General features: G+C 36.3%; 1 protein-coding gene across 5 annotated transcripts in view; it reads left to right on the top strand.

Moving 5' to 3' along the window:
* The window catches only part of GRIA1 (glutamate ionotropic receptor AMPA type subunit 1), a 217,676-nt gene extending 197,325 nt beyond the window's left edge, over positions 1-20,351 (top strand). For 2 of the 5 annotated variants that reach the window (XM_063447853.1, XM_063447850.1), the window contains exons 14-16: positions 10,117-10,231; positions 14,905-15,039; positions 18,062-20,351. In XM_063447853.1, coding sequence (XP_063303923.1) covers positions 10,117-10,231; positions 14,905-15,039; positions 18,062-18,250 — 439 coding nt within the window. In that variant the 3' untranslated portion in view covers positions 18,251-20,351. Of the gene's footprint in view, positions 1-9,080; positions 9,206-10,116; positions 10,232-14,904; positions 15,040-18,061 lie in introns of those variants that run through there. The other 3 variants (XM_063447852.1, XM_063447851.1, XM_063447854.1) reach the window with 2 other exon arrangements.
* Positions 20,352-21,446: the final 1,095 nt, after the last annotated feature.

Raw genomic sequence — 21,446 nt, 5'->3', positions numbered from 1 at the left:
TTGGCTGGTTTCATCTAACTTGATAGTTAACTCCTGACGACCCAATGTTCGAGAGAATAAGCCCCTTTATCTCCATTAACAACTGCAAGTCAGAATAGACATTCTTGCATTCCAGCTGCTGTGGCCTACTGTTGGACCAGACTCATGGTTGAGAATATGGAAGTAGTGCTTTACAGCAGCTGTTTTGCTTAGAATAGAAAACACTATGATCTCATATGCCCAGTGTCACATTACTATCTGAACCTTTCAACCCAAGGTAGGTTTTGCTGATCTGCAAAATATATGTCTACATGTTCTGTTTTTGGAGGGTAGATTTGTGGCATACCTTTGACAATGTCTCATCTCACCTTCCTTCTTAATGCTCACATATTTATTTCTGAACCTGTCTTCTTTACTACCATTTGGCTCTGCATATCTTCCCAGCATCACATCAACTCTAAGAGGCCTTTACGTCAGAATTATTTTGCCTAAATATATTACTTAATGGAAGAAAAGGGGAGATAGGAGTTGTCGATGCTGACAACATTGTCTGTTTATTCATTCCATTTTAAAACACTGTTCACTTTAAGTTTACATTTAGTAAAATGCAAACTCAATTTGTAATGCATACTTTGACAAATAAAGTTATAAAATATATTTTTTAAATTAATCCTTGAACAACTAGGCAATAAATGTGCCCTAGTTGTAGTAGAGGCTATCTTGATTTGATGACGAAACTGTACCTGCCTAAGCAGACATGAAATGCCCCTAAGAAGACTGAGGGCTCAAATATGTCACTGTAGGTACTAATGGTTAAGCTAGAGTAGTCACTCAGAATAAACACAAGTAATGCTCTGGAACAGGGGTCCTCAAACTCCGGCCCCCCAGATGTTGCTGAACTACAAATCTCTTGATTCTTTGAATTACATAGATGGCCAGAGAATCATGGGAGTTGTAGTTCAGCAACATCTGGGGGGCCGGAGTTTGAGGACCCCTGCTCTGGAAGATAGAAAACTAATAATTATAAAATTACAATTACAAATAACAGTTTTGGTATATTAAGGAGTGATAGTTTATGACTTAACAAAGGCTAGTATAGGCCGAACCTTTGTCATCATTTGCTTGCTGTTTCCGTTGTGGTTTTTTTCTGGGGGAAATGCCAACCTTGAGATCAGGAGCAGCTACCGTTGCTTGAGTGCAGTCCCTCCTGTTTGTACTTGAAGCCTCTGCCTGATGTCTTGCAATTGATGCTAGTTGAGCGCCCTTGTGATAGACAAGAGAATTATTATTAATTTCTGTACCAGAGGACATATCAAGAGAGCCTCCAACGCTAGCCTAAAATTGAGGTGTACAGACAACAATTATGCCTTCTTTTAGTAAACAAAGGATGTTGTTCGCCAGAGGTTTTTGTACTATCCTCACTCTCCTGTGACCCCCATATATCACTTTTTTGAGATATATTTTACTAATGTATATAAGATGTGACAAGGTTACTGGGGGAAGGTTAATTAAGGGCAGGTACGCAAGTCAGCATATGGAAAGTGCACTTTTCCTCTGCCTCCTGGGTTAATACTTGTAGCCGCTTTAGCTTCTACTTAATTAACACTGCCCAGCCCTATTTAGCCTGCTGAGATTTTCGCACTAGGTTGCTGATCACCGACACAGAGTGAGTGTAAAACCGATCCTGAGTGGTAAGAACATATTTTTGCTGTTTAATTATTATTTTGTGACTGGGAACGAGCTTAGCTGACCAGTACTGCTAGAAGGAAATACCTCTGTTTAGTTATTCTCCTAAATCGAGTAGTAGATTTTTGTTTGTGTTTTGTTTGCTTTATGTCTTAGGGGGAAAGAGTATTCTGGATGTTCAAATCCATTGGTTTTCTAAATAAGCATCCTGGAAAGGTATTGGAGCTATTCCTGCAGTCATTATCACAAAGAGAATATACATACAAAATAATTGTTACTGCATATTTTCTATGAAAAAAAAATGTGAAACCCTTCAAGTAACATATATCTTAAAATAGTAAAAACAGTTAAAGAAGGTTATGACATTTAACTGTTGGATTAACAATCAGAATTTTAATCTATTTAGAAATGTCTTAGGGGTTGCTTTTCCCCCTCTAAATCAAAATTAGAGATGACTTCACTGCAGGGGTCGTACAAGCGCAATAAGGCTGTCGGCAGTTGATATGATCCTGCAATCATTAACACAATGCATGCTGGCATATAGCAAGGAATAATAAGCAAATAATCTCAATGATAAAAGCAAAGATTTGAGCATTAAAAACTTTATCAGCAGCCTCAGCAGTAATTATGGAAAGGACCATTAATAAGCTATCGCTTCAGCGAGAATATCATTCATGAATTTTTAAATCATTATTTATCTTCTCGTTAAATATTAACAATGTATGTTTTATTCAATAACATAGAGCCTCACCTGCAATGGCTGGATTACAAATTCTATTATCTCCATTCAGCCATGGTGAATGTGTGCATGTATAGTGGGCCCTGAAAGTTTGTCTCTCAGAATTCTAGTGGATGCTGTATGTGTTAATATCTGCACTCTGATAGATGTTGTGTGTGCACATCTCTTTAGACAGCTGTTTGTGTCCATTCTGATGCATATTGTGTATTTTGGTGAAACTGTGTGTATGTACATGTGTATTGTGTGTGAGAGCATGTGAATGTGCACATGTGCTCTGGTAGAAATTGCATGTATGCAACTATATTCTGATAGAACTTTGTCTGTAACATTTTATGACAATATTTTGAGTGAAAATGCTAACGTAAGCTATGTATGTGTATCTGTCGTTGTGCGTGGAAACTATGTAAGTGTAGGTGTATACTGGTAGAAGTTGAATTTGTGTGTAATTGCATTCTGGTGGAAGCTGTGTATATATGTGTGCTATATGCATTTGTATATGTGTTCTGGTGATTATGTGAAAGCACATATACTGGTGGAATGTGTGTATGTGACTTTTATATGAATACAGTTCTATCTATCTATCTATCTATCTCTCTGTTTGGCTATACATCAATGCATCCATTTATTTCATGAAATGTAGTGTGAATTAACATAGAAACATAGAATGTGATGGTAGATAAGAACCATTCGGCCCATCTAGTCTGCCCAATTTTCTAAATACTCATTATTCCCTGGCATTATCTTATAGTTAGGATAGCCTTATGCCTATCCCACGCATGCTTAAACTCCTTTACTGTGTTAACCTCTACAACTTCAGCTGGAAGGCTATTCCATGCATCCACTACCCTCTCTGGAAAGTAATACTTCCGGATATTATTTTTAAACCTTTGCCCCTCTAATTTAAGACTATGTCCTCTTGTTGTGGTAGTTTTTCTTCGTTTAAATATAGTCTCCTCCTCTACTGTGTTGATTCCTTTTAATCAACACAGTGGATTACATTACCTCTGTTTGTGGTGTTGTGCCATTCTTTAGCTTCCTGGCATGTGTTCTTGCCCCTTACAGCACACAATATATATATATATATATATATATATATTTTCTGCATGAGGCAGTGGGAAATAAACTACCTTGCTAAAGCAGCTGCAAAATTAGACACATGTAGACATCTCAAGTAAAATGATGGAGAATGGTTCAGAAGGTGTGAATGACTTATGAAACTGCGCACACATTCATTTTCAGAATGGTGACCTTTAATGCTCCTGTTCCTATTCTCTTCTTCAACCAAAAGCTAAGACTTCTCAAATTAGCGAATATAACCCTCTCTGCTCTGTCCTCAAAATGTCACACTAAGCAGCTAAGCACTGAACCACAAGAGAGGTGCATGGTACTGTTTTATTTCATTAGGAATCAGAAACACGGATTTTCCCAAGGGAGTTTGGGATGGTGGCAGTTACTTGACCCTTCAAGTCCCAGAGAAGTGTGCAACAAATTGTAAAGGAAATGCGTTAATCAATCATCTGACTCTCACATTAAATGTGCTGGTATTTTGAAATCAAAAATATACTTTCTCGACATCTTCCATATGACCTGGATAATGTGAGCTTAGTTGTTTGACGCACAGTGGAAAAATGTTCAGTCTTGAAGTTATTTTTACATTTCTTATGAAAGCTTAGCCTTGACTTGTCTGCTGGAATTACTGCGTAAGCACTGTAACCGTATCTTCTCCATAGCTGTCCATTGCTTTATATTATAACTTGAGAAAATTGTTCAAAACGATATTAATAACATAATCTATAGCCATTATTGTGTGCCTTGTGTTCTTTACATAATATTGGGAGATTAGACAGCAGTGGATGCTTCATCACTTTTTGTTCTAGAATTCTTGTGCTGTTCAGTAGTTTTTAGTTTGCTAAGAATAATAAATATATATATATATATATATATATATATATATATATATATATATAGAAATACAAAAAATGAAGGCTTGCACTCACGGTCTGTTGTTTGAATTAAAACAATTCTTCTTCATTCAAATTCGCTTAAAACATGGTTGCTGTCATCTCATCAACGTTTCAGCCACATCAGTGGCTTTCATCAGGATCAACTCAGCATACCGTATGCTGAGTTGATCCTGATGAAAGCCACTGATGTGGCTGAAACGTTGATGAGATGACAGCAACCATGTTTTAAGCGAATTTGAATGAAGAAGAATTGTTTTAATTCAAACAACAGACCGTGAGTGCAAGCCTTCATTTTTTGTATTTCTACATATTCTTGGCTATGGCTGCAATGCACCCGGCATTTTTTGACATTTTGTGAGTGTGTGTGCTGGGTACTATTGGATATTATATATATATATATATATATATATATATACATATGTGTGTGTGTATGTGTGTCTTCCAAACAAACAGCACTCCGTTAAATTCATATATAACTGCTCATTTATTGTCAATACTTCAGTTTGACTAAGCTAACTTGGCATGATTGCTTTAAGCCATTGTTTTTAACCATTTTCTCAATAGGGATAATAGGGAAAGCTATTAGCAGTAGAAAGAGGTGCTCATGCCACTACTACTAAATACTAATGAAAGTATTTAGAAAATTGGACAGACTAGATGGGGTGAATGGTTTTTATCTGCCATCACATTCTATGTTTCTATATTTCTATCTTTCTTCAGGGGCACACGAAGAAAGTTAGCTTAGTCTAACTGAAACATTGACATTAAACAAGAAGTTATATATGAATGTAACAGTCCCTGGAGTGCCGTTTGTTTGGAAGGTGGATTAACTGCTAAACGTTGCACAGGGCAAGCTGTAAATTTAGAAAGTTAAGGCTTGTGCAGTAAACAAGGAGATTTATTAACTAGATAGTGGTCAGATTGGTGACTTGAAAAGTAAAATGTTAACTACTAGCTCAATAAATATATCTCTAGTATAGAATTGAAAGGTGACATAGAAAGAAAATAAAATCTGAATTATATTTAAAATCAGTAAGCAGATTACAAAAAACTAGATGTATTATCAACTATATATTTGTAGGGTCCCTTAGTGTGTACATAGAGGGAGCAGGTGGTTCAGGAAACTGACCATCACCCAGCATTCGCCATGTACAGAGGTATGCTGTGATGTCCCATTATTTGGTAGTCAATGCTCTTCCCTCCCATGTACAGTTAGGTTAATGGTTAAGATTAAGGATATAGGCAGTGGCAGTCATCAAAATTGATAGTTACAGAACTACTCGGCTTGATGTCTCACAATGGATGCCAGTTGAGTGCCCTTTAGACAGATGTGACAATTACTATATATATATATATAGTCTATATGCTAGCCTAAAACTGGGTCTACAGTCAACAATCTTCCCTCCTTTGTGTATGGATAAATATAAAAAAGGATTTTCTTCACCAGATGTTTTGAGCTACTTGTTCAATAACGCAGCAATCATTGATGTGCCCATACTAGTGGTCCCCTAGCTTACTTACAAATGTTCTGGGTCATTACTACTGGTAATATATTTGGATAATAATTTTTATGATGATGCATCTACTACTCCATGCATTTTTACTTCTTTAGATTCCTTATTCGTAAAATATGCAGAGCCAAAACATGTTCCTTCTTTTGCATTCCTCCTCTCATACACTCCACCTGTTGCACATTCATTGCTAAAGTTTTTTGTCTTTCTATGTGTGTATTTGTCATGGAGAATCACTCAGAAGGATTGGTGATCCAGTTTTAATCTTTACTTCTCCCCTATCTGCTTCTCAAGCAAACCTCACCCCAGCCCCCGCTGCCAGATGTCCAGGACAAAAAAAGAGGTCTTAAAAGAGGCTAAATTACTACTTTTGACATGTAATGTTGCCCAGTGATAAGCCTTAATATGATTTTTATTTCCACTGCAAGAACCATCCTGCCTCCAAGTCGAGCTTGTAGTAAGCCAAAACCAATTCTCATACAACTTTATTACTCATATTACTTTTTCAGACCATTAATAGACAATTAATACTGCTCCTCCTCCTAAAACACATTTAAATGTATCCAACAAAAATATGTAATGCGATGATAATCACAAATTATTTAAGGGAAGGAAATATGTGTAGGTGTATAAATAATAAGTATGATGATTAATTTCCATGGAGTAATTGGCTAAAAGGGAATAGGGGAAACATTATTGCTGTCATACTAGTACATACTAACATTTATAGTAACATCACTAGATGCCAAAATGCATTCAGTTGGAAAATTGTTAAATGGGTAATAGCATTTATAGATTCCCCTGCCATAGTGATGGCTAACTGATGACTTGTCAAGCATCATGGGTTCACTAGCATCTAAAGTGTTAAGGTTAAGAATCACTGTCTAATCACCTTAATCACAACCTAGATTATTCTCGAACCACAATAGATAGAAACAGCAAGTGTAATGCTCTGTTCAACCAGAGGAGGGAAAACCATACAGTTTGCAGTGAAGTTCCCAAGATTCTCAGCAACACCCATTATCAACTTGCCTTCTCTCAAAATATCAAAATAATATATCTTTGACTTGGAAAGACTTCAGAATTTTACCACAAGAATACAACATGATTTGAAACTGTAAACCAAAAATGTTACCTCAACACTGTTCCAAATATAAATGCACACTTGTAAATGAGAGATGTTTCACCACCACTATATGGTCATCAAGAAAAAGCTCACAAGCCCATGTCAGTATACAGTTAGATCAGAAATATTTGGACAGTGACACAATTTTCATTATTTTGGCTCTTTACACCACCACAATGGGTTTGAAATGAAACAACCATGATGCAATTGAAGTACAGACTTTCAGCTTTTATTCAAGGGGTTGAACAAAAATATTGCATGAAACGTTTCGGAATTGAAACCATTTTCATACATATTCCCCTTATTTGAGAAACTCAAATGTAATTGTAAAAATTTACACATTCATAATACAATTGAATTTTTTTTATATTTTGTTAAGAATCCTTTACAGGCAATGAGTGCTTGAAGTCTGGAACGCATGGATAGCACCAGACAGGAGGTTTCCTCCTCTGCGATGCTTTGCAAAGACTTTACTGCAGCTGTCTTCAGTTGTTGTTTGTTCGTGGATCTTTCTGCCTTATGTTTTGTCTTCAGCAAGTGAAATGCATGCGCAATCGGGTTGAGATCTGCTGATTGACCCGGCCATTGCAGAATATTCCACTTCTTAGCTTTAACCCCTTAAGGACACATGACATGTGTGACATGTCATGATTCCCTTTTATTCCAGAAGTTTGGTCCATAAGGGGTTAAAAACTCCTGTGTTGATTGCGCAGTATGTTTTGGGTCATTGTCCATCTGTAAAGTGAAGTGCCATCCAATCAACTTCACTGAATTTGGCTGAATGAGAGACAACAATATATCCCTATAAACTTCAGAAATCATCTGGCTGCTTCTGTCACATCATCAATAAACACCAGTGACCCAGTGCCATTGGAAGCCACATATGCCCATGCCATCACACTGCCTCCACCATGTTTTACAGATGATAAAGTATGCTTTGGACCATGAGCTGTTCTCCATACTGTTTTCTTCACATCATACTGGCACAGGTTATCTGTCTAAAGAATTCTGTTCCAGTGCTGGGCTGGCTTTTATAGATGTTTCTGGCAAAGTCTATTCTTGAGGCTTATGAATGGTTTAAACCTCCTGGGGAACCCCCAGTATTTGCTGTCACGATGTCTTCTCTTTATGGTAAACTTTGATAATGATATGCCTACCTCCTGGAGAGTGTTCCTCACTTGGTTGGATGTTGTGAAGGGGTTTTTCTTTATCGTGGAAAGGATCATATGATCATCCACCACGGTTGTTTTTCGTGGACGTCCACAGAGCTCACCAGCCACTCCTAATGTTCTTGCGATCCCTCAATAGATTTTTTTTTTGGGAGACTAATGATGGCCTGTTGTTCTTGCATTGAGAGCTACGTTGCCCACATGTTGTGGGTGTACTGCAACAGCTTCCAAATGCAAATCTCACACCTGGAATCGACTCCAGACCTTTTGCCTGCTTAATTAATGAAGAAATAACAAATTAATAGCCCACACCTATCCATGCAATTGTCTAATTGTCTAATCTTGTGTCAGTGTCAAAATATTTCCGGACCTCACTGTAGTATGTTTTGGTAAATTATACTTTTGTAGCATTATTTTGCAACAGAAAATCACAAAGATTTTGAAAATTATTTTTATATAAATGCAAATGAACCCATAAACTATTATGACTCATATATCCCTAAAAGTGTACCATTTATGATTCATCGCCATTAGTCAAGAAAATTAAGCACACTTTTTTTTACTAGAGTCCCACCTTATTAATGCATAAATATAAAGAGAAAGGGACCTCACCCATAAAATTCCCCAAATCTACAACAATTCAAATACTCCAACAAACGAGTGTAATTGTTCATTGTACCCATTGAGGTATTATATTGATCAATAATGCCTTCTTCAAGTCATGCCTCATTGGGCACACTAAACCATGACACAGCCTGGGAGCTGGACAATGTTGGACTTGGAGCAAGGATGGATGTATGTGGTCTAGGAAGAGGCTTCAGCTGGTTCACCTATCCTTTGTCTCATGACCTCATGAGTGATTTCTCAAGCTGTAACTTATCGAGTGTTATCTATTCATTTTTAAAGAAATCCAGTAAACCTGGCAGTGTTAAAACTGAACGAGCAGGGGCTTTTGGACAAATTGAAAAACAAATGGTGGTACGACAAGGGAGAATGCGGCAGCGGGGGAGGTGATTCCAAGGTCAGCCCCAGTAAGAATAAACTGGCGGGTAATGAAACAGCATGGATAGTAACCAGCAACTGCCCTGTACACCCCAAAAGTTCCAATTCTAAATTATCAGCCTCCCTTCATAAAGACACTACTAACCATAAATGAGTTATTTATCAACTTGACACAAGATTCAGTATACAATGACGATAGAAATATAGTGCACCAAACAATGACACAAACACAGATTCAGTATAAAAGCAATTAGCAGATAAATAGATAAAAGATATTAAAAATGCAAAGAAACTTTATTAGAAAGATCTAATCTGATTAAATATTTTATTGGGATTTTGTCACAAAAACATAAAAAGAAAATGGTGTCAAAGGAACAATAGAAAAATATCTCACAGACTTTTCATTATACATTATTTTAAAGAAAAACACTATAAAAAACATGAATACAAAGTCAGTAGAAGTCATCTTTTTTTTAAACTGAGTATAAATAAAAATGGCAGCACTCCCATGATAAACTGCACACTTCATTAGTCCCACTATTGACTTTGTAATTATTAATGAGGAATAAGTAAGAGAAAAGCCATTAACAATGAAGGGATGGCTATAAATATAAATTAAGTTTAAAACATGTATGGTGCATGAGACACCAAGTTCAATCAAGAGTAAAATGTCCAGTGGATGGGGACGGGTGTTGCTGGTTACTCAAAGTGATATAGTTAATACTCATCTGGCTTGGCTGGAAGAGAGGGGAGAAAGGGGCTATCAAGGATGGGGGATTGAGAGGGATAGGGTGGGGGAGCTTGATGGAGTATTGAAGCGTATCACTTTGTCATGGTACACGCATAAGACAATGAATGCCTCAATGAAATGTTGCTATGCTGCTGAATAACATAAAATAACATTGGTAATGTTATTTATGTTATATCCCCTGGTTTGAAGAGGTGCTGTAAACCTAGCGGTATTGAAACTCAGTGAGCAAGGCGTCTTAGACAAGCTGAAAAGCAAATGGTGGTACGATAAAGGGGAATGTGGAAGCAAAGACTCCGGAAGTAAGGTTAGTCACCCGACTCACAGAGTTCCCGCCTTGAAACACATGATGCTACAAGGGCCTTCTGATTGGTTAACAGAGTTTTCCTAAATCCTTTGCTGCAGTAGGGATTTACTGGGCATGTTATTTTTTTTTCATTTTTTTTTTTTATTGTTTTTATTTTTTTTTTGTATTTTTGTGTGTTGTTTTCACAGGAGTTACTTCTCCCTCCCTGCAGCAAGTGGATCAATTGTAGAACTTCTAGATGAGGATTAAGTTTCATTTTTATTTTAAGAAAACACTCTAATTTTCAAGAGAATGTCACCAGCTGAAAACAAGAGCATATTATTTATCCAAATTTGGCACAAATAGGGACCTACTAATGACAGTTTAGAAAGTCAAAATCACAAATTTCCCTTTCAGCACAATTCTTTCCTTATTACGAATTGTATAATTCTTTAAACTCATACCCACCTACTAAACAATAGTTTGCAGTGTATTAGTGGTGAAAGCCCATGACTTCACTAATGGACACATACATTATTAGTTAGAAATGCAAAACACAGTTCAAAACAGATATTAGCATTTTACTTTTTTATGTTCACATTGGAACCTTGGGATATCTTACATTTTATCACTTCTAAACATTACCATGTCAGATGAATAGTTTAGCTGATGCCTACCCTTATGGTGTAACATTAATTTCTTTCTTCATAGTTGTTTAGTTTTCATATCACACACTCTATAATGGAACAGCTGTAATGCAATCTGTTCATGTAGCATCCAATCCCTTTTACAATGTATTGCCAAGCATTAAATAGTCAACGAGTCATTCTTGCCTATTGAAAGATTGACATGCTGTTTATAAATTAACTCCATGGAATTGTGCAGCCAATTGTAGCCAGTTTCTTAAATTTAACAACTAGTTGCAGTAACAATCGGATATGGATATAGAACACACCTCCACCAAAAACATAAGTTTTAGAGTATGAACAAGTAGGTGGCTGCAAATAAACATCTGCCACATTCTAAAATGTAGAAGAAGAAATGTTACATAGGCTAATATTGTAAACCACTACAGAAACTGTTGGTGCTATTTAAATGGCGATAATAATCATATTAAACCTATAAACAAAGAAGTCTAACCAAAATTAGTCAGCTAATTTTGCTGACTTGAGAACTTTCTAGCATATATTGGGGGGTGGGGGGGATTTAATTTCAACAGAAATTGTCAGATTTGTTTTTCATTGTCAAAATTTTACAAGAAGTCATTGCAACTCAATGATTAGCCTTGTTGCCACCAAAGTTTCTGCTTAACTCTCTTAATAGTAAACCCAAGTACTGCTGATGTTTATCTCTAAAAGGCAGTGTTTACATTACAGCCTAGGGATGCTTCCACTGGCCTCTCCTCAGATGGCTACCAGAAGTGCTTCCTGGGTCAGTGCTGCACAATGCACAGGACTGCCATTTAGTGTCTTTGCCCTCTCCATAGAGACACTGAGCTTTCCTCATAGAGATGCATTGATTCAGAGGATGCTCATTGGCCAGGTCTGTGTTTGGCTTGTGCTGGCTCTGCCCCTGATCTGCCTCCTTCACTAGCTCAGCTAATCCAATGATTTCCTCTGTTAAAGCATTGTGATTGGCTCAGATCCACACTTCTGCCAAGCAGGCAGATCAGGGGCAGAGCCAGCAGCAGCAGACTGGAATAAAAGTAAGATGTTACTGTATTCAGTATACATGCATTCCTGAACCTATAATGTTCCTTTAAGATAGGAAGTAAGATGACATCACAGATGGCAAACCGTACAAAATTGGTTTCCTCTGCAAGTTTTCTAGGTATCGCAGGAGTAGCCATAAGAAAGGCAAAGAATTCCACCAAGGGCCCAAGGGCTGGACAGGGACCCTGGAATTCTGATCAATCTGGGCACCATTTACCATTCCTTTGCAAAGAGTGAAAGGGAGAGCCAAACTTGTAACACACCTAGGACCCTTGCCGATACTAGGTAGAAGAATTGGCTCACTTGGCTATTATTGCCTCGTAATCTGATATTATAGCTGTCTTTGAGGGATCTTAGGACCCCACTTTATTACTATTAGTAATAAACTATTAGTAATAGCGCTATCTTGTTAATTGTGATGTATACTAAATAACTAAATAGGTTATTAGATTTAACTACGGCACGTTTATTATTCTATTGACAATACAAAAACGTTAAGCAAGAGTTAGAACAAGTTATATAATTAGTAGATGCAATTTATCAAATGTATTTTACCACACAGAAGCCTATTAGAAGTGCATTAAATTGCCAAACCTAAATACTGAAGGTAGGATTTATTGCTTGTGATAAACCTGTATTCAGTGCAGATTATTTTAAAGGAGGATGATCAAGTGAAGAGTAGGAGAAAAGACAGCAAGCAAACTGCTTAAAAAGATCTAAAAATGCAAAATTAATCACATTAATCAGGAGGGGCCTGATGATAGGGAGCCATCTCTATCCTCACACCATATGCAGCATTGTAAGAGTTAAAAATGAATTAACTGGCCATCTACCACTAACCACTTGCCACCCAGTAATAAATACATTGATGTAATTGATTTATATTAAATTTATTAGGGGGTTATGGTGACCTCGTATTACTTGCAGGAGGACTTCGTCTTGAACCCCATATATAACTTTAATTGTGTTCCTCTTAAAGAGAATAAATAAATACATAGGAACATAAAAAAATGTTAAGGTTGATATTGTTCAGTATAATGTTACTGTTGAAGAGGACAGGGTCAGGATATAATAAATTATGAAATAGCAAATCATGCAGTAAAATTAGTTTAGGCCAACTGTACAACTTATTATAGAATTGAGCCCATAAAGTGAAGATAGTAAGTGTAGTTATAGGACATACAAAGACCAACAAATACATGCACCAGCCCTCAATAGGCAATGCATTATAAGCATGATCAAACCTCTTCCTTCCATTTCTTTCCCTTCCTATCAACAAGATATTTCCTTTGCAGAAACATCACAGCTGCAAACAAGAAACAAAAATAGGAACTTAATGTATTCTGGTTGATACTAATAAGATGCCACTGTATCGAATAATCACTGTAAAAACCATGTCAGGGTAATATGAAACAGATATATAGTAAACCAGTGATAGGCAGTCAAATACACTACATGCTGCTCATCATATTTCCCATGATGAACACCTAGTGAGTTGGCTGCCGAAGTAACCTACAAATGCTGTTTCAAACCTATGTTTATCAACACACTTCTCGCAATTGCTTTGCATATTTATCAAACAGATTAAATCTCAACACCTATCAGGTTGGAGGACTTTGGAATTTAATTGACCTCCTACCTAGCATTATGAGCGAATGATTTAAAAAGGATGTCAAAATGCATTGTAAAAAAAAACAAATAAAAGATATCTAGGGACTCCTTGTTTGGCAAGAGAGCCAATTTCCCTTTGCAGGCTGTATTTCACACTTGAACTGGATCTCTTTATCCACTTATTCGGAGGTATCATGTTGAAATTAACATGCTTCATCCACCCGTTTCATTTATTCTATTAATATATTTAAGCTTTGCCCACACCCAGTGCCAGAAAATATGTAAATGTGAACTATAGCTAGATCTAGAGTAGAACATATAACAAAAAACATAAACACTATAAAACCATTTGAATATGAAATATAAATATATGCTCCTGCTTCTCTTAGATCAAGAGGCCCATCAAGGCAGGTTTTCATAAAAATGATTTTTTTTTTCTTCTTGAGGTGTCAAGAAAATGGTAATAGGAGCGGGTGGGTTTTTCCTAAAAAATGTTTTGGGTGCATGCATGCAATTTCAGTTAATCGTAGAGAAATTGGTCTTGAAGGCTATGAAATGCTATGGTTGATCCAATGGGGTGCAAAGTATATTTAGAAATAGGGTGGAGTGTTAGGTGCAATTTGTTTATCATAGGGCAACAGTATATAGAATTCATTGTGTGTTGTGTCTGGCAGCTGTCAAACCTTTTTGAAGTGTGTACATATTTTCAAAATACCCAATATATCTCTATTATATTATAGATAATTTTTTATCATAAACTTAATATATTAAGTTTTCTTGACAAATTCATAGTGACCTAAATATAATGAATGTACATTTCTGCTTGAGACAACTCTCTTGACATATAGCCATTATGATATTTCTGAGTTATAGAATATATTGCGTGCTGATTTTATATCACCAGTAATAAAGAAGTTTTTATTTTATTTATTTTATATTCTCTATTCGCTTTGCTCAACAGATTTATAATACCTAGTGATTTACAAGCTTTAGTTTTGCTGACACATTTTTAACATTGTCATATGCCCTTTCAAAAGATGGATCAGTTTTTATCCGTAGAAAAGTCTGCCGTCATTTCACAGCTGAGCTAAACCTTGTTCGCCGGATTATCACTAAGAACAAGCATTTTTGGTGAAGACCGCTTCAAAAAGGTTTAACACCTTCATTACAAACTACAAATTTTAGTAGGGGTGAAGGTGTTCATTGACATCAGCCTGTGATATATCTTCATTGTGTTTTGTTCGAAAAAGTAAATTTTAGAAGATCAGGAAGCTTGGGAACTTTTCCAAATTACATATAAATTTCATAACATTTTTTTATCCTTCCTTTCTCTTCTCTTTCTCTTCTCTCTTTTTTTTTTTTTCGTTCCAGGATAAGACGAGTGCTTTGAGTCTGAGTAATGTGGCTGGAGTCTTCTACATATTGATCGGAGGTCTAGGCTTGGCCATGTTGGTTGCTCTTATCGAGTTTTGCTACAAATCCCGAAGTGAATCAAAAAAGATGAAGGTGGCATCAAATCTGAGGGCATTGTGTTACAATTAATGATATAGTTCTGCAAGGAATTTAACAATTTTCTGGAGTGATTGATTTACAGTTTTGCAATGGGGATATTCCACAGCAAACAATTGACCATTGGCAAGCAAATTAAAGAGAATAGAGAAATAGAGAAATAGATTAAATGGGGCCCTCTTTGAATGTGAATATTTAAAGGGAACCATCCCTTCATAATTTTATTTATTTCTTTAATTTTATTGAGTATACTTCTTTAACCCCTTAAGGACCAAACTTCTGGAATAAAAAGGAATCATGACATGTCACACATGTCATGTGTCCTTAAGGGGTTAAAAAATCAAATTACATAACATTACAAGAACATGCAAATCATTGCAGGCCTCATTCTGGCTTTACATACCACTCAAAATAGACTAAAGTCATTCTCCCCTTACCAGCTAGTTCCCTTCATGTGTGTACATTATTTAAACTACCTTCCCAGACCATCCCCTTCCTCCCACCTAGCAGAAAAAAGCCTTGTCACCATTAACGTTTGCATCCCTTTCCCTAATGCATTAGTCCATAGACTATTAATTGAACTTTATATCACTTCCTTTCTAACATCATAAATTGGTCTCATGAACACTACATTAAGGCTACCTTCCTTCTTCTTCCAGAGGGCTGAGCCACCAACATTTTCATTTCCAGTAGATCTGGGACTTTTTGAATTTTGAGATATACGTAATAGAAGAAAAGTGCCTTAGTAAGCAAAATATCCAAATTAAATTAGAGGTACCCTGCATCTTCTTGAAACTGATGTTCCAAAAAAGGTCTATTTTTCATATTTCCACCATATATTACATTCTCTCTACTATATGGTGGAAGTACATTTCACCACTTATCTTTCATCCGTCATTGGAATGTGTGCATCTGGAGCCCTGCAAAAGTCTACTATATCTTCTATAAGTTTGCTGATTGAGAAGACCCTGTTTTTTCTTCTTGCCACTTCAACAAATATATCTTCTGTCCATAATATTTGTAAGGTGTAATTTCATCATTCTGTGTTCAAGAAGTCAGACTAGAGTATCACTCTATTGTTACCTTCATGTATAAATGTTACCTCACCGGCTTTCTGCAGGGTGCATTCTTTCAAATCCAAAAAATGTAGCAGGTAGAAAGTGACAGCTCTAAGTGGTCTAGTGAGAGTAGTTTTTTTTTTTTTAGCTGAGTATCAGGTGCATGCTGCAGAAGTTCATTAAACATATTCATTAAAGTAGGTTTTATTTCATCTTGCAGTATATCTTCAGACAAACTGCTAATGTGGATATTACATCTTCTACCTCTATTATCAATGTTATCTAGATACTAACAAAGCTCTTTGCATCGTGAACTCCAACTGAAGTGCTGCAATATCACTTAGAGCTAACATTTGTTCATCTTCCAATGTATCAATCCCTCTGAGAATTTTTTAAATTATATAGCCCATCTTGCTGTGACCAGAGGGTCTCCTGGACCTTACTCATGCATTTCTTAAGATACATGAGTGGAGATGCGTCCAGTTACCTTTTTTTCCACCTACTACTACAAAATGCAGACCCTATTTTAACCTTTACCTCCTGCCACTCAATGTATCTGGCCTTTTTCAACACACATGTAATTAATGCTGTATGATCCAAGATACATCCGTCCCCACTACTGCTATAGATCTCTAGTCTTAAAAACTTCCAACAACAACATGTTGAAACTACAGAATTTCACCTCATTTAGCATGCTCTGTGTGCTCCACTTTTTCACTCCTCTCTCCCCTCTCCATCCAGATCATTCCCACAACCTGGACCAACATGTGGATGGATTAGTTCTCCCCAAAATGTTGCTTCTACTACTTCTAGCTTCTGCAACTGCTAATTTTATTTTGGTGCTCTGCAGCTTCAGTTACTACTAGCTTCAATATACAAAATGTCTCAGTTTGCAAATATTGTCTTGTATTTATGGGACTTGTAGCTGCTGTCAATAGCTTTAATTACGTTAAACTTGTTGGTGAACAAGTACAGCCATAATGTACAGTATATTTCATAGTATTCTGCAAAAAATATTCACCATTTGGTGTTTGCTCAGCAGTCACTGAATTCACTGAAGTTCTCCACAGCAACTATCCACCTGCGTTCGCTTCTTCCCAGCACTACTGGTACTACAGGGGCCTGGTAGTGCTGTTAAAGGGCCCATGTTCAGCAATACCCATCGGGTGGCCCTAAGTGCATGGGCCAACAGATGGACCCCTCAGCGTGTGGCCACCACACCAGCAGTAGCTCTGGTGCTGATCTTAAGTCCTAGACAAGCTGCCAATTTCTTAATGCACCCTCAGAACAGAGGGAAAGCTTAGTGGAGATTACCTGCAGATATCAAGATTACTAACGTTATCGGTTTTAAAAAAAACACTGTTTTATTATCTCTAGGCTGGACCTAAGTGTCTCTGTCAACATCTGTCAGTCTGCATGTAGAGAGCATAGAGAGATAAGAGAAACAATAACATATGTCTATTGGTCCACAAAGGATGCAATCTATACCTCCTTAGTTGTGCCATAACTGAACTGGATTGTAATCAGGGACACAGTTATACTTGAATCTTGATATCCTTTCATATTCTCAGCACACATACAGCACATTACTACAGACATTTTACCCAAATCATTTGTTACCCAACTTTACACCGATAACATTTTGTCTTTTTTTAAACTAACTACAATATAATCACATTGTATTTACTAAATGCCAATGCCCAGTTATACCCTACCAAGATACAACAGGATATATCCCCATTTAAAATTGAAAACAATATCACTTGTAGGCTACATTGTTACATGTATTGGTATTCTTGCATTGTAGATATAATTTAACTGCTAATAATTTGTATTGCAGCAGATCTTCACATTTAATAATTGTCTTTTGATCTTTTTTGAAATTGTTTAATAAATGTAGTGCTGTGAAATTTTGTATTGCAAAATGGACAGGGGCTGAACCCCCCTCTCCTTCTTAAAAGGGTTTCTGTTTAATTCCGCAGCAAACAGTCACAGAAACAGTCCGGATGGCAACATTACCCAGACCATCCACAGCAGGAGGCAGTGGCGAAAACGGCAGAGTGGTGAGCCATGACTTCCCAAAATCCATGCAGACAATTCCATGTATGAGCCACAGTGCAGGGATGGCACTGGGAGCAACTGGATTATAATACCAGCAGACTTCACACTGCTAAGTGAATCAATGAATATTCCCCCTTCCAGTGCCAAAAACTACAAATGACATTAACATATGGAACTTTGCAGCAACTCAAAGATCTATTTTTTGTCTTTTTTTTTCTTTTCTTTTCTCTTTTTTTTTTTTTTTTTTTTCATTTTTGCCTCCAGCGACAAAATTATATGTCAGTAATTGCAATAAAGAGCTGATATTGGGAAGAAAGGAGATCCTACCCTGTGGGCTGGACAATTGAATGTTAACAATAGACTCTGATCCCACAATTTTTCAGCTCATCAATTCTTAGTATATTCAATTGTTAGGGGTATATTTTTTGGAACACTTTTTTTTTTTTCTTTTACCGTTTTTCCTGTAATAACTATCAAATAAATGCGAGCATACGCACACAAACAAAAAACAAAGCTGAAGACATTTCTGACATCTAAATAATTCTAAACGACGACCTAGATTCATACAGGGATTTGTTCATCTTTCCAGTTTGGAGATACAAAATGAAAAACATGACATGGCAAATTATGAAAAAGGATGCATTTAACAAGACATAGGCAAGTAAGCAAAAAATATTTTAAAAATAAAGTAAAAAATACAAAACATTCACAGCTCATTGCTCATTACAATCATGTTCAAATGATGGACAGTAGATAAGGTGATATGAGAGATGATACAAGTAGGCCTGAATCTACCAAGTAGGAAAAAAGAGACTATGTTAAAAAAAATGTGAACAGATCAAATCAAAAGGTGAAGAACAAATATTAAACACCCAAAACGTTTTTTTTTTTTTTCTAAAGTTAAGAACATTGCTTAAAAGCCATGAGGGTGCTATTTTGGCTTTGAGTCACCTTAATAATGACGAACAACCTATGGGACTTACATCAAGATAAAAGCTGCTTGGGATTGCTTGATGAGGTAGATAAAAAAACATCTACATGTTTGGAAGTCTCTCCATTTTCTTAACTGCAGGACATTTGCCATTCTTTTGACATCTAGAACATGTTTGGAGCTAGCAAAGCTATAAAATGGATGCATTTGTTGGAAGAGAGAATACAAGTGCAGACTCCGTATGTTCACAGCAGCAAAGTCCACTATAAATATGGGAATATTACCTACATGAAGAAACTACATCAACATGCTGGACAGTTGCACATGGAACTACTACTGATACTTTACCACGTGTGCTGATGTGTGGACATAGTAATATGAGAATTTGGACCAGCATTTAATGTCTTTCTTTGTTCAATCCCAGATCGATCCATGTTTTATTTGTTTTCAAGTCAACCCTTCACAATGGAAGAACATTAATATCCCTGAAAAATGACCAGTTGGGACGTTAATGTTTTTTGATTTTTTTTTTTTAATTTTGTTTATGAGTATTTAAGTTCCTGTTCAAATATATGGGGCTTGTGATTAAGACAGATGTTTTGCTTGTTCTTTTCTTTTTTTTTCTTTTTCTTTTGAACCTCTGCAAACGTCTATGTAGCCAACTTGAAGTGGAAACAAATCCTTTCTATGAATTCCTCAATGATTTGGGGGAAATTTCCAGCCATTTTACTCAAGGAGACACAACTTGCTTCCTTGGGAACTGAACTTTAACATGTGATGTGTGAAAAAAAATCTGTCTTGAAAAAACAATATGGTTTTTATTTGTCAGTGACATTTAAATTGGCTACTGAGTGTGAGACAGGATAAAGCAAAACAGCACTGGAGATTTTGAGCGTTTACTTGTAATTTGTATTTTTACTACTCTTTCTTAAAAACAGCGGTGTGGAGGCAAGTTCGGGTTTTTACCCCAGACATGGACTCTGCATTTAACCCCTTCAGGCAATTCATTCCATTTTTCTTCTTTGATACCTGGATACTTTCTTCAAAAGGCTGTATTTGTTAAACTCTGATGTCAAAAAGTGCTAAGGAGAGAACACATTTGGTCAAACAGAAGCATATTTTAGTTTGTTTTACAGTTGTGTTGGTGGGGAGGTGGTAACTCTCTACAGCATCTATTTGCTTCTTGCGTATTTCCTTTGTTTTATTTTTTCTTTGAATTAATATAAAATGGACGTGTTCTCTTTCATTAACAAGGTGAATAGTAGCTTCTATATTCAACTATTTCTTACGCGATGGAGTTGAAATTCTGTGTTGGTATGTTTCTGGTTGCAAAACATGTGGGTTCTCTTGTTACTACATATGATGAACGACCCGTTTAGCAACAAATGGATTCAAAAGACAAAAAACACCCACAGTGGAGGAAAGTAGTTATAAGAGCTAGTACTCATTAGCAGGGAAATGCATATGGTCATGATGTAAAGCAACACTTTCACCAAAACAACTTTAAACAACAAATCTAAATAATGAATGACAAGGTTAGCCAACAGGCACTACTCCAATACGGTACTACAGCCTGTTACAAGAAAACATCCAGTATTAGTGTACAAGACAGTGATATAACTCACACATCAATGTGCACATATGAAAACATTTATAAAATTGCACCGTATAACATAAAGGAACATATGCTATAGTGATTGCAATAAGTAGCTATAAGAATATTGAATATAATGTAAAAGAGTACAAACGAAAATCCAGGGAAATAAAATTGGTATTGGACATAAAAATAGGTATATGAAAAGAAAAAAACTCAGGCCCTCACTGTGATTGTATCCAGGCAGATTTATTTGCAACGTTTCGACCTGTGAAGGTCTTTATCAGGCTTATCATGCTCGATAAAGACCTTCACAGGTTGAAACGTTGCAAATAAATCTGCCTGGATACAATCACAGTGAGTGCCTGAGTTTTTTTCTTTTCATGTATATTTCATGTGGTTTCTTGCTGACCCAAGGCTCAGTAGCACCTTGGATTGGTATATTGTGGCTGAGTGCGACCCTATCTTTTTTTCATAAAAATAGGTATAGTCTTAAAAAGGAATTGATGGCAGCCATGAAATGTAATTCACTTAACAAGACATTGGTAAAGTAACTATACTGAAAATATTTCAATAAGAAATCCTACATATGTGTCATAAAATAACAATATGTCAAATTAAATCAGACCATTTTAGAGATTATTTCAATACAGTATGTTGAATGAAAACACTTATTCCAGATTAGCCACAATTTTTTTTTACATTGCTTATTCACTAAATACTAAACAGTAGTATGCTACAAAAGCAAAATTGTGAGTAT

The sequence above is a fragment of the Pelobates fuscus genome, chromosome 3, assembly GCF_036172605.1.
Source record: "Pelobates fuscus isolate aPelFus1 chromosome 3, aPelFus1.pri, whole genome shotgun sequence".
NCBI classification, from domain to species: domain Eukaryota; kingdom Metazoa; phylum Chordata; class Amphibia; order Anura; family Pelobatidae; genus Pelobates; species Pelobates fuscus.
The sequence above is the reverse complement of the archived record's forward strand: the minus strand, read 5'-3'. Positions and strand labels throughout refer to the sequence as shown.